We start from the raw sequence: 14,994 nt of genomic DNA on the forward strand, positions 1-14,994 counted from the left end.
TAAATATGTAACATGTACAAATATATATTATTCTACATATCTAATATTTACATATTATATTTAAATACAGATACAATGACCGTGTGACTTTAATATAAATCTAAAATTCTAAGTTAAAATAAGAAAAACATTAATAATATACAAACTTTCAAACTGTCAGGTCAAAACGGTTCCATTAAAAACAAAATAACACGTCAACAACAAATCTATGGATCACACCAAGCATCTAATGACAGCGACGTCTGAGCCAGCGGATCATTTCATCAGGACAGGCCGAGGTAACGCTGCTCTGTGCCGTGCACAGTGAGCGCCGAGTGTCCGCAGAGGCGGGGCTTATCACCTCCGACAAACGTCGCTGCCAAACTATAAATACGTCAGATCTTAATACACAAACCACATGTTTGAATTCTAAATGACTAATTTCTCGCCTCAAATGATGTTAAAACTTTGTTCCGGGACAAAGAAAAATATTTATTTCAGATTTATATTTCTACTATCTGCCGCTATGCTCTGCCGAAATGTATTCTGCGATACATGGCCATCCCAAGTACGCCTAAGTCAACTCCAATGCATATTTGGTAAAAATGGGCGGGGCGAGAACACTTACGGGTTTGAGAACCGTCCTCGCTGTTTGCTTACCTGAGAATTGGAACAGCACTTGGACTGAGGCTGATGACGTTTTCACAAGTACGGGAGTATGCAAGTACGCACAAGTATGGATATTGAGAAACAGCCACTGACCTCATGTGCTACATAGTCAGGTGGCAGCTTCTCCAGCATCTCATTGGCCAGCCTCTGCACACTGGCCTCCCTGGTCTCTCCAGCCCCTCCCCCGCTGTCCTTGGGCTGGATGTTGATGATGGTGCTCAGCGTCTCATTGGCCAGGTTCGTCTGATAGGTGATGTCAGCATTTGGGTGGAGCCCAAAAACCTGCAGAGGAAACAAAGTAAGATTCTGTTCTTTTTCACTCTCCCACACCAAACCTCACAGAGAAAATCAGTGATTTTAGCTGCAGGGACACAGGAGCTGCTGGTCCTCTGCTGCCTCATGTGGTCACTTTGTGTCACTGGGGTCAATCTGATTGAAGGATTTTAATCACTGATTTTCTATATGAGGTTTGGTGTGGGAGAGTGAGTGCTTTACAAAAGTCTCACAGTGACATAAAGACGTGATCGTGTGCCATAGACGTCATAGACTGAAACTAATTAGTTGAGTCTTTGAGAGTGAGTCTGCCTGTCCGCAGCAGCAGGGGGCACACATACAATACAATATCCCTGTAAGCGATGACTGACCTCAGGTGAGTCGACCAGTGGCAGAGTGTCGATGTGCTGCAGGACGTCCAGCACCGTCTTGGCCCTGACGGGGACAGTGTAGCTCTTGTAGAAGCAGAAGGCGTCGCTGAACGTGTCCTCACTGAACCACACACGAGTGAAGGTGTTGAGGAGACACTTGTCCAGGTCGTCCGTCACTCGGCCGCCGTACAGAACCTCACCTGGACATGAAGACTCACGGTCAGTTTGTTTCGGGGGACGTTTCTGGTGGAGGGTGTTTCAGATTGTAAAGACCTAGCATGTAGCGGAGGCAGCTCCAGTTCACCCCTCTCTTTGAGTCCAGCTCGTCCAGGTGGTTCTGGACAAACTGCATGCTGGACGTGAAGTCCGCCTGGTTGAACTCGTACGGGATGTTCCAGCCGAGAGGCCCGAACTTACGGCGCTCCTGACGGGGGAGGACAAAGACGTGAAGGAGGAGGAGCGGAGACAGAAGAGCGGGGCAATGTCCCGTGTGAGGACGCGACTGACCTGGACGGTGGAGTGGAGGAAGGCCACAGCGTACAGAAGAGGTCTCCACTGTGGACGACTGCTGATCTCCAACTGTTCTTGAGTCACGCTGTTGAACGTCCTCTTCAGACCTGCTTTCATTCCTGAGGGACACACGTCCACGAGAAGACAAGAAGTGAAGGGACGACACGCGGTTTTAATTTCACATACAATGTCAACGGAGGACAAAGCCATGTGAAGACAAACCTGAAGACAAGAGGTCACTCAGTTTAAAATAAAACCACTAAGATTATTATGGTTTGTAATTTAAAATGTTCATGAACCTCCTGAAGACAAGAAAGGTGTCTTCACAATTATTTCATTTAAACACCCTTAAAAACACACTTAAAATGCCCTTAAAAACACACTTTAAACACACACACACTTAAAACAGCCTTAAACACAACACATGAATTGTGCGATTACAGCGTTTGACTTCCTGTTGCCTTCTGTGTGAATGAACAGAGTTAATGGGTGATGAATGGATGAAAGTAAAGATGTTACCAAGTGGAGGCTCGTTGGTGAACTTGATGGATGACTGAAGGAAGGTGATGGGGAATCTACACACACACACACACATTAATTTACATTAGTTCACAGCTCAGCCTGTAGATGGCGTGTTCTCAGTTACCTGGGGTGAACGTCAGTCGTAAGCCACACCCTGAAATCCTTGTTCATCCTCTCTGTTGTTGCCGTGGTGACCGTCCCCAGCAGCTCGTCCAGGAAGTCCAGTCCCAGGTGACAGTTCTGGAGGAGGAGCCAGCCTCCGTCCGTCATGCTGTTAGCCAATAGCTTGCGAGCATGAATCTCCTGGCCTTGGCCCATGGAGATGGGACAACAGGGCACCCCCTGCAGGCACAGAGCAGGCATGTTCATGTGTTCATGTGTGCATGGATGAATAGATGAATCTTTTTTTTTATTGTGGTTCTCTCACTTTGCTCTTGGCGAGTCTCTCAATGTTCTCTGTCGGGTCAGAACCCATGGACAGAAGACACACCATCGGTGTCCAACTGTCACTTTCTGTCCACATGGCGTGCAGATCCAGAACCAGACCTTCAGCATACTGTTGTCCCAGAGAGTCTGCGATGTACCGCCGAGCCTGTCCAACACACACACACACACACACACTTGTTTTCTCCATTAGCATTGCAACAGTTTTCTGTCTCCTGGACAGCACCTGGATCAGTTCAGGACACAGACCTGAGCGATGGTCCGGTCAGGACACCAGCTCCGGATCAGCAGAAGCTTCCTGAAGGTGTCCATCTTTTCGTCGTAGCCGTCGGGCAGCACTGCGTCCTCCGGTGACGGATCATCAAACCAGGTCTTCCAGGCTCGTTCACTCTGTCTCACCTGGACACATGGAGGACATGGATGACATGCTGAGAGCAGATCTGTGTCTTTCAGCTCTATGTCTGATGAAGATCTGAGGGGAGGAGATTATGAGACCTGGATCAGGATCTGACTGAACGACGGCAGGGCAGACAGCTGCACCAGGTTCAGCCACGTCTGGTCCAGGATCCAGCGAAGTGGTTTCGATTCTACAGAGTTCAGATCCAGAGAAGCTCCGCCTACACACACACACACACACATGTCCGTCAAATGAGAGTAAAATGAGCATAGGTACAGATGGAGATGTGAGGAGGACGTGACCTTTGATGAAGGTGAGGACCTCAGTGTGTGAGATGTTTGCGGCCTGCAGGTCAATCTTCAGAGCCAGCAGCAGAGTGAACAGCAGCTTATGTTCTTCGTACAAACCTCGTGCCGTGTAACAGTAAACCTGAAGAAAACACGTACACGGTCTCCGTGGTTACGTCTCGATTTAAACACATTACTCTGTGTTTGCCTAAAAGACTGAAGTTAGCATTCAAACACTTTCTGTTCTGGAGCTTTTCCACCACACAGTCCTGACAGAACCTGGTACCTGCCGTGTTTTTTCCTTCCTGCTCTGACGAGGTCCAGCTGAGCCGATACTAAAATGTGACGTCATCAGACTGAAGGTCACTGATTGGTCAGAGAGTGTCGTCTAAAATCTACGCACAGATCCCTGTCACGTGCCGGGACTATGTGGTGGAAAAGGGTAATTTGTGCAGAACCTGGAAGGTTAAGAATCTGATGATGTTGCCAATGCGTTTAGAGGTGACATGTGACTTGGTGGAGTTCTGCATGGACGAGTCAAAGAGTCCCAGGAATTGCCGCAGCGACGTCTGGTACATGACGTTTACCAGAGACATCTCCACGATCAGGAAGTAGAGGATACTCCCCCTGGTGGCCACCGGGCGGTACTCCTCCCTGGCCTGGTTGATCTTCACCTCCGTCTCTGCTGCGACCACTAGCTTCTCGCTCACCTGGAACAAGGACAATTCCGGGTTTTGTGAGAGACAGAGAAGAGGAGACAGTTTGAGACTCAGACCCAGACAGAACCAGCACCTCCTGAGCCGTGGCCTTGGTAACCCTCAGGACCTCGATCAGAGACTCGTCCTCCACCAGTGACCCCTGCGTGCTGGTCAGCCTGAACAGCAGACTGTCCTCCAGCTCCTGCATCTTCCTCTTGTTAGACGTCACCTCCTCCAGAAGGTTCACACGCTCGGCTTCCAGCTCCTGCAGAGTCACAGGGGGCGGAGTCAGAGACAAACTTTGTCTTACGTACTTGGTCTTATGGTCTGTTCACACTCGAGCACGGATACCCGAGCCCGACGGGGACAAAACCCCAGAAATGATTGGAAAGCAACTTTTTTATTGTCATTATACTGGTATTGTACAACGAGATGTCGAGGTCAGATGGAGGGTTGATCAGTCTGATCAGTTGATCAGATTGTCAGGTTTGGCCGGGTTTGGACAACATTCTGTCGGATTTTGACAGAAAAATGTGTCAGAACCTCGTTCTTAAGAGACAGCAGGACATTCCAACACCAGAGTGCATGAGGTTGAGTACAGCACAGAGTCTCCTCCCATTTTAAGGTAGTGCTAAACTATGCTGCAACAAACTAACCACATTATCTTCTAACTAACTCTTTAGAGTGGACCACGTGGACCCTGTGGACCCTGTGGACCATGAGGACCATGAGGACCTGTTTCTCCAGCAGGATGACTCGTCCCAGCAGTTGGTCCTCCAGGCCTCGTTGGGTGACGGTGAAGTCGACCACAGATGTCCTGGCGCTGACCTCGGGACTGTACGCCGGGTTAGCGAGCTTGGTGGTGATGTAGAGCATGAAGCCCTTCATCACGTCCACTTCTTTGTCTCCGACCTTCACCTGCAGGACAAAGCCAGTTTGGTGGGTTACTGTGACTCTCTCAACTTTTGAAAATCTGTCTGGTGTCAGACTCACTTTGTATGTGGATCCAGACTTGATGTAGTTCTTGTCCAGAATGTTGTCCAGAACCGGGTCCAGTTCCTCTCCTACGTCCTCCAGCAGCAGCGGGCGGCCCAGAGACAGACTGTCCTCCAGGTGGGAGCGGAAATATTTGTGGTTGAGAGACGTCACCTGAGACGCAGAAGACACCAAACATGTTGAGACATGAAGTGTTTTCACTGAATGTGACGCAAACTCTTCACCCGCTGAGATGAAAATCAACACCGGAACGTTTTCTCTACCGGCCGGAAATGGAAGACATTTAACGTACATGCACAACTGGAAGTGGGCAGGGCATGTGTTAATAATTAATAGCTGTGTCCCATTTAGGGTGCTGGAGACTCCTGGTCAACAGAGGACATGACTCTGGAGGACCCAGAAGACTGGCGTTGCAAAATCAGACTGCTCACATCACCAATCCTGCTCCTCCTCCTCCCACTCCTTCTTCTTGTAAATTCTTTGCCAAAAGAACGACCAAAAAAACCCACGAAAAGTATTTATTTTTGCCAAAGTTGTAGAACTCATTCTCCACCGCACATTGAACTGCCGCCATCTTGATTATGTTGGGAATGATCTGCTACTTCTGGCGTGCACAGAATTCTGGGATATGGTCGGCTGCGACCGGTCCAGCAGACATATTCTTTGCAGACGAGCTAACGTCGGCTGCATTCGAAGGAGACAACAAAGACCTGGTCGATGAATCCACAATTCGGAGGATCCAGCCCCTTAAAGGGGACACAGCTAACGTCTCACTTTACTAGCTTAGCATTAGTTCTAGCATTTTGCCCCATCCATCCATCTTCTAGCGCTTTATCCTCCACATTAGGGTCACAGGGTGTTGCTGTGTCCAATTTGCCTAATCCCAAAATCTGCATGTCTTTGGACTGTGGGAGGAAACCGGGAGTAACAACTCTGTGAATGCACCATCAGAGGTTTTTTGAGGGCGTGGCCACTCTCGCCCTCACCTGCAGCTGCTGGTCTATCTCTCTGTTCTGGATCCAGGTCTTGCCCTGACCCTGGGGGTCGATCAGCAGCGGGTACCGCGACGCCTTCGTCACCACGATGCCGTTCTGTATGGACAGGTCGTCGCTGGGTAAGCCCTGCAGGTTCCACTCGCTCACGGTGGCGTTGTCTACCAGCAGACCAATCACGTTCAAGTCCTGCAGGGACAGCACAGCAGTTTGACACATGATTCAGCACTTTTCTTCTTTTTTTAAAGTGTATTTAGGGTTAGGGTTACGGGACTGAAGGGAATGAGCTTCTCCTCCATCTCCTTCTTCCACTGCGTCAGCAGCAGACCGCGGTACTCCTGGTTAAAGGGGCCGGCGTACGACAGGAAGCCTGTGGACAGGAGGACGTCGCCCACCAGGTGTGTGATCTGAGTCTGGAACGCGGCGCTCCTGTCGGTCCAACGGACCTGGAACGTAAGGAGACCAACAGAAAGATGAATGGGTGAAAGAAGGTGACAGAGGATTGAGTGAATAGATGGAAGGATGAACGCTGACCTTTTCTCCTCCCAGCCCGTCGATCAGAGCCGTGGCGTTGGCCATCTTGCGGCGACAGGCCTGGGCGTCGTCCTCCAGGTCCTGCTTCTCCTTCATGGCGGCGTCGTACAGCGCCTGACAGTTTACGTTGAACCAATGAATTATACTTTTAAATAAAAACATGACTGGGTTTGTTTACTCCGCCATGTTGGCAGGAAAATGAACATCAGTGCTAAGAGTTCACTGTCACTTCTGCAGAGATCAAGCAAATCTATCGCAGAACCCAACAGACTTGATATATCTGATCCTTACACTGCCACCTGGTGGCTTTCAGCAGTATGGAAACAGCCGGAGCTGCAGTATTTTACGACGTCTTCAACGTCCTAATAAACTTTCCCTCATTCTTACTTCAGAGAAAGTTTACACATCGCAAAGTAAAAGCACGTCAAATAATCATGATATTTTAGTTAATGAGCCTCGTTAGCATCCACATTCAAGTTAAAGGGAAACTGTCAGCAGGTTTCTAGGTAAGGCAGTTGTAGTCATGGAGACATAAAACAATTATATGATCATTAACCTGCACAGCGTCCAGCTCCTGCTGTTTAGCGTCCAGTTGTTCCTGAGCTTTAGCAAGTTCAGCCTGAGCATCGACCAGACGAGCTTCCTGCAGAGCCAGGTTAGCCTGTGCGCAAACACACACACGGGTCATTGCTGTGGACAGATGGTCCCTGTGAACACCTGACAGACCGGTGTACCTTCAGAGGCAGCACTTCCTTGTTGATTGTGTAGAAGTCGGACATGGCCTGAGTCCAGGAGCACAGACCAGCCACGTTACCACACACTCTCTTAGCCGACTCCATGTTGTAGTCGTCCATGTTCAGGTACGGAGAGATGAGGTCCACCATCTCCTCTGTGATAGAGTCCTGCAGGACAAAGGAGACAGGATGTCCACCATGGTCACTGCTCAGTCCCACCACACCAAACCTCATAGAGAAAATTAGTGATTTAAGCTGCTGGTCCTCTGCTGCCTCGTGTGGTCACTTTGTGAACACTGAAGTGACAAAATAAGACATTAGAATTTAGTGATGGAGGCAGCAGTGGATCAACAACTCCTGTGATGTTAAAAATGTTCTCCATGGACTTTGGTGTGGGAGAGTGAGTGGTTTACAAACTTCAGTTTCCTGTCATATGGTATCAATATTAGGTGTGAGACGATACCAATTTTTTGAGTTCCATACCGATAGTAGTCCTAAAGTCCGGTTAATAGACAAGCTAAAATAGGTTAATACAGGCTAATAGACAAGCTTAAAAAGGCTAGTAAACAAGCTAAAACAGACTGAAAGACTGAAAAAGCACAAATAGGTTAAAATAAATTAGAAAAGGTGATAGGAAGAGGCTAAAATGGGCTAATAGACAAGCTCAATCAGGCTATTAGGGATAAAAAAAAAAAAATATGATGAAAATAAATTAAAATAGGTGAAAGAATGCTAAAACAGGCGAATAGAAAAGCTAATAGAGGCTAAATGATGCTTAAAAATGCTGAGAGAGGCCAAAAGTAGAAAGCAGCTGCTGATTTAAAGTGACGTCTCTGCTGAGGACTTTATCAGCACTTATCGTCAACCACACACTGACAGTCCAAACGTCTTTCAGCAGATTCATTGGCGAAAGGTTAGACACGATAAAAGCAGGATTAAGATGTTGAAAAACAAAATAGGATTTATGTGTGTGTGTGTGTGTGTTGTCAGTTCTACTCTCATTCAAACGTTTAAGGCCATGATCCATTTCATCTCTATTTTAGATGATACAATATAACCTGCTAACACCTGTTTACTGATGGACACACACACACACACACACACACACACACACACACAGACTGAGAGGGAAACTCCCTTCTCATGTATCACACTGCAGATTATCGCCTGCTTTTAAAAACTGTGTGTGTGTGTGTGCTGGAAACATACAGTTATGTGTTGACAGACGATGAACTCATTCATCATCATCATCATCATCATCATTATCATCATCATCCTCATCACAGTGAGGTGATGACATCATCACAGTGAGGCAATGACGTCATCACCTTGTTGAAGTTGAGCAGCATACTGAGGAAAGCCGGGTTCTGCATCAGCTTCATGGCCTCGGCCCACGATGGTCTCACACATGGCTGCTCAGGGTCGGCCGTCACAGAGTCAATCTGAGGACACCAGATTAAAGTGAGATTAAAGACAGAGAGAGACAGAGAGGGAGGAGCTATGTGTGACCGCTGACCTTCCTCTGAAACAGAAGCAACACCACGTCCATGATCCTCATGATGAGGTGAGGAGGTTTCTGAAGTTTCCTCACTGTGCCGATGTCTGCAGGCTTTATGGTCTACAGAGACACAGAGACAGAGACAGAGCGACAGAGACAGAGACAGAGACACAGACACAGACACAGAGAGACAGACACAGAGAGACAGAGACACAGACACAGAGAGACAGAGACACAGATACAGAGACAGACACAGAGAGACAGAGATAGACAGACACAGAGAGACAGACACAGAGACAGACACATAGAGACAGAGAGACACAGAGATAGAGACAAAGAGACACAGAGACAGATACATAAACACAGAGCGACACAGACACAGAGAGACAGAGAGAGACACATATACAGAGAGACAGACAGACAGAGACACAGAGAGAGACACACAGAGAGACAGAGACACAGAGAGACAGACACATAGACAGAGACACAGAGAGACAGACAGACAGAGACACATACACAGAGAGACAGAGAGACGAACACAGAGAGACAGACACAGAAAGACAGAGACACAGAGAGACAGAGACAGAGACAGAGACAGAGAGACACAGAGACACAGAGACACAGAAAGACAGACAAAAAGAGACAGAGACAGACACAGAGAGACACAGACAGACACAGAGACACAGACACAGAGACAGAAAGACAGACAAATAGAGACAGACACAGAGAGGACATTACTCTATTGTTTCCTCTCCTTGCTTTGTCTATCCTTGTTTATTTTCCTGTCCTGACTTCCTCTCTGTCTTTGCTGTCATTCTCCTCCTGGATAGCTTTTATTTTGAAGTTGAAAGTCATGTGACAGGACATGTGTATTGATGTGTGTGTGTGACCTGCAGTGCTGACTCGGCAGCCGCGAGCGCCGGCTTTGCTGCCTCCAGTTTAGACTCCGCAGCCTTTTTGTCCACCTCGATCTCATTGACGATGAGCTGAGCTTTGTCCTTCACCTTCTGCACCTGGTGCTTCACCTGCACACATACACACACATAAAAACCCACCCCAAACAGTTAAGAGGCTAAAATATGCAAAGTAAAGCTGAAAGAGGTCAAAATAAGGTTGATGCAAACGCTGACAGAGGCTAAAACAGGCTGGAAGAAGCCAAAAAAGAAGCTAAATGAGGTTTAGAAATGCTGAGTGAGGTCAAAAGAAGGTAGCAGATGCTCAACAGACAGGCTAACAGAAGCTAACAGTGACTACATTTCCTGGATGATAAAATCAGAGTCACGTCGTCACATCTCAGACCTGTTCAGCAGCCTGAGCCTTCGCTGTGACCTCCTGCAGAACCTGATCCGCCCTCTTGGAAGCGATGGCGAGTTCCTGCTCCTTCACTACCAGTTCTTCAGAGAGCTGAGATACAGACTGCTCCGCCTCCATCAGTTTACAGAGACCTATAAACACACAAACACGACATGACCTCAGGGGGGGCGACGTCCGACTTCAAAGTTGCGATAAAACGCAGCTGTACCAGTCTTCATGCGCTGGGCCAGCGTGCCCACATGTGCCATCTTCTCAGAGTAGATGATCTTGTAGCTGTCGATGAAGGACAGGTAGGATTTGGGCGTCACGAACGTCTGACGTCGGAAACGTTCAAAGTACTCGCCGCACTTCTCTGCCACCAGGTCCTGAGGGGTCAGAGGTCATGTGATCGGCCTACTCAATGTGACGATCCCACACACACACACACACACACCTGGCCACGACTAGGGGGCGTTACCTGGAAGGTTCCCATGGTAATCTCCACGCTCTGCTTCACGTCCTCCGAGCAGCAAAGTTCCTGATACTGGGACAGGAAGTGATGCGACACAGCGATCAGGGCGTCCCGAGGCCAGCGCTGGAACCAGTCCACGGTGCAGCCCGATATCAGGCCCGGGAACTGTTGAGGTCAGAGGTCAGGGTTTACTGGTGAGGCTAAGGTCAAAGGTCACAGGACGCCGTCATGTCCTTTACTCACCTTCAGAGAACGAGTGCGGAATTTTTCCCCGACAGGCGAGAAGCAGAGGACGACATGGAGGTTGCTCCGCATGCGCGACAGGAAGAAGTCGTAGAGGTTCTCCGGGGTCGGAGGTCGACGCGGGTGCTGGCGCTTCATCACGGGAATCAGATCCTGAGTGATGTCATCCAACTCGTCGCGAGCAAACAGGTTTGAGATTTCACCGCTAGCCAGGACGTTGTTCATGTATTCTACAGAAGGGGAGGAGCCAGAAAAGACCAACCAATCAGAGACGGCCATGGACATTAATGACAAGTGTTAAAGTGCAACAGTCACATTTAAACACTGAGCTAAAGAGAAGCTTATTAAATTGGAACGACACTAAAAAAAATAGAGGCTAAACTAAGCTAAGCTAACTGGGCTAAAAATAAGAACACAAAAGTACAAAAGATTTATAATCATATGCATATCAGCAGAAGATACATGAGGCTAAAAGATGCACAAAGGGGGAAATATTGTTGAAAACAAGTTAGAAAAGAGGCTAAAGCAGCTAAAGGAGGCTAACTGAGAGCTAAATGGGATCAAAGAAACTAAAAAAAGTCGGGACTGAAATAAGCTAATGGACACTAAAAGGCTAAAAAGATTGACAGGTGGTCAAGAGGTTGACAGGTGCTAAAAAGGGCTACAATGAGCTGTTGAGAGACTAAACTAAGCTAACTGAGCCTAAAAGGGCCTAAAGCATTTATTAAAATAGTAACACAAAAAAACATGACAATGTAAATGATGGATTAATGATTACATTCATGTTCCCAGAGGTTAGATGAGGCTAAAACATCGTGAGGTTGATCAAAGCTAAAAGAAGCTAAAGTGGGCTAAACTGTGCTAAAAAAGGAGCTGTGGGCTGAACAGAGCACTACTGAACTGAGGCTAAACAAGTGACAGTTTAATGATGCATTCATATTAGCAGAGGCTGGCTAAAGCTAACTGAGGCTAAGACAATTACCAACGAGCAGCAGATTTATTTTATTTATTGTGTTGATAAATATGTGTCAGCGTGTGTTAGCATTAGCATTAGCAGGGTCACTCACATACCCAGAAAGGCTTCGTCTTTGATGTCGTTGTCGGTGAAGATGAACGTGACTCCTCCCCCCTGCTGACCAGCGATACGATACAGAGACTTCAGGTCGTCCAGCAGGTTACTGCAGCTGTACGACCTGACACACACACACACACACACACACACACACAGAGTTCAGGCTCTGCCCCCTTCAGAGGAGGTGGTCTACATACACACAGTTCAGACCTGGTCAGTGTGATCTGGAATGTCTGGTATCCTGCAATAAACGACGCCAGCCTCGTAAGACTCTGCTTCCCCGAACCCCCGACCCCAACCAGCAGGGCATTTCCCTGCGGCGTCCGAAGGATCCGCGAGATCCGCATCAGGTGTATCATCGCATCCTGCCATCAAAACAACAAAAACATACCACAGAGAACGCGATAACTTGTAATTTTTGCAGAAATCCAACACGATTGATCAGCGTTACCTTGAAGAAGACCAGGTCCATGGCTCCGCCCCTCGCTGCCTCATTATACTGCTGCTGGAAAACGGACAGACGCTCAGCCAGAGTGTCCAGGGACGGGATTGGCTCATACACCTGTCAATCACAGCTCAGAACCATTACAATCTCAAAATAAGTGCTGAGTCATGTGTTGTGTCAGTATGTGTGGTCAAACCTTTGGCGCCCCCAGCTCCGTGTCCTCAGGTTCGTCCCCAGTCGCCTCCGGAGCTTCGCGCAGGAAGTCCACGAAACAGCTGTCCCACTGAGAGCGCTCAATCAGAGCTTTCCCATGATCCTCCACTGTGATCTGAGTCAGAGGGACATATGCACTGTACACACACACAGACCAACAGACAGACAGAAAGACACACACAGACAGACAGAGACAGACACACACACACACAGACAGACAGACAACACTGACCTTGCCCATGATGCAGCTGAACGTGTCTCTGTCGCTGCTGTCGATGAATCGATCTGCGATCACTCTGTTACACTCGTGAAGGAAGAGAGAGACGAGCAGAGACGAGCTGACACACACGTCACATGTCACTGTCAGGATGCCCTAAACATGACACAGCACAAAATGACTCAACACTGTCACACACAACATGACTCAGCACTCTCACACACAACATGACTCAACACAACATGACTCAGCACTGTCACACACAACATGACTCAGCACTGTCACACACAACATGACTCAGTACTGTCACACACAACATGACTCAGCACTGTCACGCATAACATGACTCAGCACAACATGACTCAGTATTGTCACACACAACATGACTCAGCACTGTCACACACAACATGACTCAGCACAACATGACTCAGCACAAGATAAGTGAAGACGATGTGATGAAGATGCTGTGATGAAGATGATGATGTGACGAAGAGTAGAAACAGTGGTTTCTCACCTGCCAGATTCTGCTCAGGTCCCTCAGGTTAAAAATGTAGTGAAACTTTGCAGGAGATGGTAACATCTGGAAAAAACACAGCAGAGAAACCTTTGATCTTTGACTCATATGACAAATACCACTATTATCAGGTTTTCTGTGAATTGTGACGGGTAAATGAAGTATTAAACATGAATTATAAAAAGAATTGTAAGTAGAAACAGAAACAGAGTTCAGAATAAAAAAAATCACATGATATCTGTACCTTGACCTTGACGACCTGCCACACACGTCGGGTTGTGGGTACGAGGGCAGCGGCGAGTTCACAGATCTCAGCGGAGAAGCCTCTCTCTGGACAGAAGTGTCCCTGAGCCACCGTCCTAAAGATCCTATCGATGGACGAGTTGGACGGCAGCGTGCAGTTAAACACGGAGAACTGTCTCTTCAGACGCTGAGGGACGTCGTTACGACCGCCGCCCGGATGATTCATGGCCGCCACCAGCTGTGGGCGCACGGTACACACAGTACATGCGTTACACACGGTATACACGGTACACACGGTACATGCCTTACATGCGTTACATGCGCTACACACGGTACACATGTTACACACGGTACACAAATTACACACATTACACATGGTACACGCAATACAAGCATTACACACTTTACACGTGTTACACACGGTACACGCGGTATACACGTTACATGCACACACTGCACACGTTACACTTGTCACACATGTGTACCGTGTGGGCACTGTGAGGTCATTTTAAATAAAAAGTGCATCAATGAAACTTTGTGATTAATCTTTGATGTAAATCCAGATTTTATACAAAAATGCAACTTTACTTCTGTGAAACTGAAATAATCTCCAACTGAATCGATATCAAAACCAACCAAAGAACTTAAGCCGAGGCATTTGTGAACGATTGAACTTTGTTACCTGAACATCGACCACGTTGATGAATTCTCCAGGTCGATCCAGACTGTAGAAACCTCTCTGCTCCATCAGCTGACGCACAATCTCGTTGGTAATCTGACGAACATTAATCTCTTTCAATGTTTTTTTAAAGAAACATATTTTATAATTCTATCGTTTTCTAAATGAAGAAAAAAAAATGTTTTCATGTAGAATATTTGATCAGACCTGGTCTCCCCATTCATTGACGACAGGCATGTTAATGTCGTCTATGAAAATGCTCATTTTACGTCCAGCCGGCGGCCCGTAGGTGGTGCCCATTCTCTTATCGATGTAGCTCTCAATGGTTCTCTGGAACATTCCGGGCAGTGTGGCGGACGAAAAGTTGACTGCCTTGCTGAGATGAACCTCCGGGTCGAGTTTACCCGTGTAGCCCTGCGGGTGGAGCCAGAGAGAAATTGTTTTTGTGCGATGAAATTAAATCATCTGTGATCATCTGTGAGCAGATCAATTTTCCGTTACTTTGATCATGACGGTCTTGGCAGTTCCCTGCTCTCCGATTAGCAGCACTGCTTTGCCCTGCTTCATGATGGTCTGCATCAGGAAGTCCGTCCTCACGTTGTCCACGTTGGGAACCAGGATGGACGAGTAGTCGGGGACATGGTCTTTGGGGTAGACGTACTCCGGGACCTGGAGGAAACAAGGCGGTGAGAGTTAGTC

The 14,994-nt window shown here is 47.7% G+C and overlaps 1 protein-coding gene across 1 annotated transcript in view; it reads right to left on the reverse strand.

The window, feature by feature from the left end:
- Positions 1-14,994, reverse strand: part of dnah5l (dynein, axonemal, heavy chain 5 like) — a 40,839-nt gene that overhangs the window by 2,013 nt on the left and 23,832 nt on the right. The window contains exons 59-94 of the mRNA XM_058623943.1: positions 14,797-14,964; positions 14,503-14,709; positions 14,299-14,391; positions 13,618-13,854; positions 13,374-13,439; positions 12,875-13,015; positions 12,626-12,757; positions 12,436-12,546; positions 12,195-12,349; positions 11,984-12,105; positions 10,913-11,142; positions 10,676-10,834; positions 10,427-10,583; positions 10,204-10,349; positions 9,795-9,929; positions 8,923-9,024; positions 8,735-8,848; positions 7,407-7,574; positions 7,229-7,333; positions 6,673-6,786; positions 6,408-6,584; positions 6,133-6,327; positions 5,144-5,299; positions 4,886-5,068; positions 4,245-4,415; positions 3,911-4,162; positions 3,468-3,594; positions 3,264-3,385; positions 3,018-3,167; positions 2,752-2,916; positions 2,449-2,666; positions 2,322-2,377; positions 1,800-1,921; positions 1,566-1,716; positions 1,293-1,492; positions 742-930 (exon numbers count right to left, since the gene is read on the reverse strand). Coding sequence (XP_058479926.1) covers positions 742-930; positions 1,293-1,492; positions 1,566-1,716; positions 1,800-1,921; positions 2,322-2,377; positions 2,449-2,666; positions 2,752-2,916; positions 3,018-3,167; positions 3,264-3,385; positions 3,468-3,594; positions 3,911-4,162; positions 4,245-4,415; positions 4,886-5,068; positions 5,144-5,299; positions 6,133-6,327; positions 6,408-6,584; positions 6,673-6,786; positions 7,229-7,333; positions 7,407-7,574; positions 8,735-8,848; positions 8,923-9,024; positions 9,795-9,929; positions 10,204-10,349; positions 10,427-10,583; positions 10,676-10,834; positions 10,913-11,142; positions 11,984-12,105; positions 12,195-12,349; positions 12,436-12,546; positions 12,626-12,757; positions 12,875-13,015; positions 13,374-13,439; positions 13,618-13,854; positions 14,299-14,391; positions 14,503-14,709; positions 14,797-14,964 — 5,496 coding nt within the window. The remainder of the gene's footprint in view (positions 1-741; positions 931-1,292; positions 1,493-1,565; positions 1,717-1,799; positions 1,922-2,321; positions 2,378-2,448; positions 2,667-2,751; positions 2,917-3,017; positions 3,168-3,263; positions 3,386-3,467; positions 3,595-3,910; positions 4,163-4,244; positions 4,416-4,885; positions 5,069-5,143; positions 5,300-6,132; positions 6,328-6,407; positions 6,585-6,672; positions 6,787-7,228; positions 7,334-7,406; positions 7,575-8,734; positions 8,849-8,922; positions 9,025-9,794; positions 9,930-10,203; positions 10,350-10,426; positions 10,584-10,675; positions 10,835-10,912; positions 11,143-11,983; positions 12,106-12,194; positions 12,350-12,435; positions 12,547-12,625; positions 12,758-12,874; positions 13,016-13,373; positions 13,440-13,617; positions 13,855-14,298; positions 14,392-14,502; positions 14,710-14,796; positions 14,965-14,994) is intronic.

This window comes from Solea solea, chromosome 1 (genome assembly GCF_958295425.1).
Source record: "Solea solea chromosome 1, fSolSol10.1, whole genome shotgun sequence".
Taxonomy (NCBI): Eukaryota; Metazoa; Chordata; class Actinopteri; order Pleuronectiformes; family Soleidae; genus Solea; species Solea solea.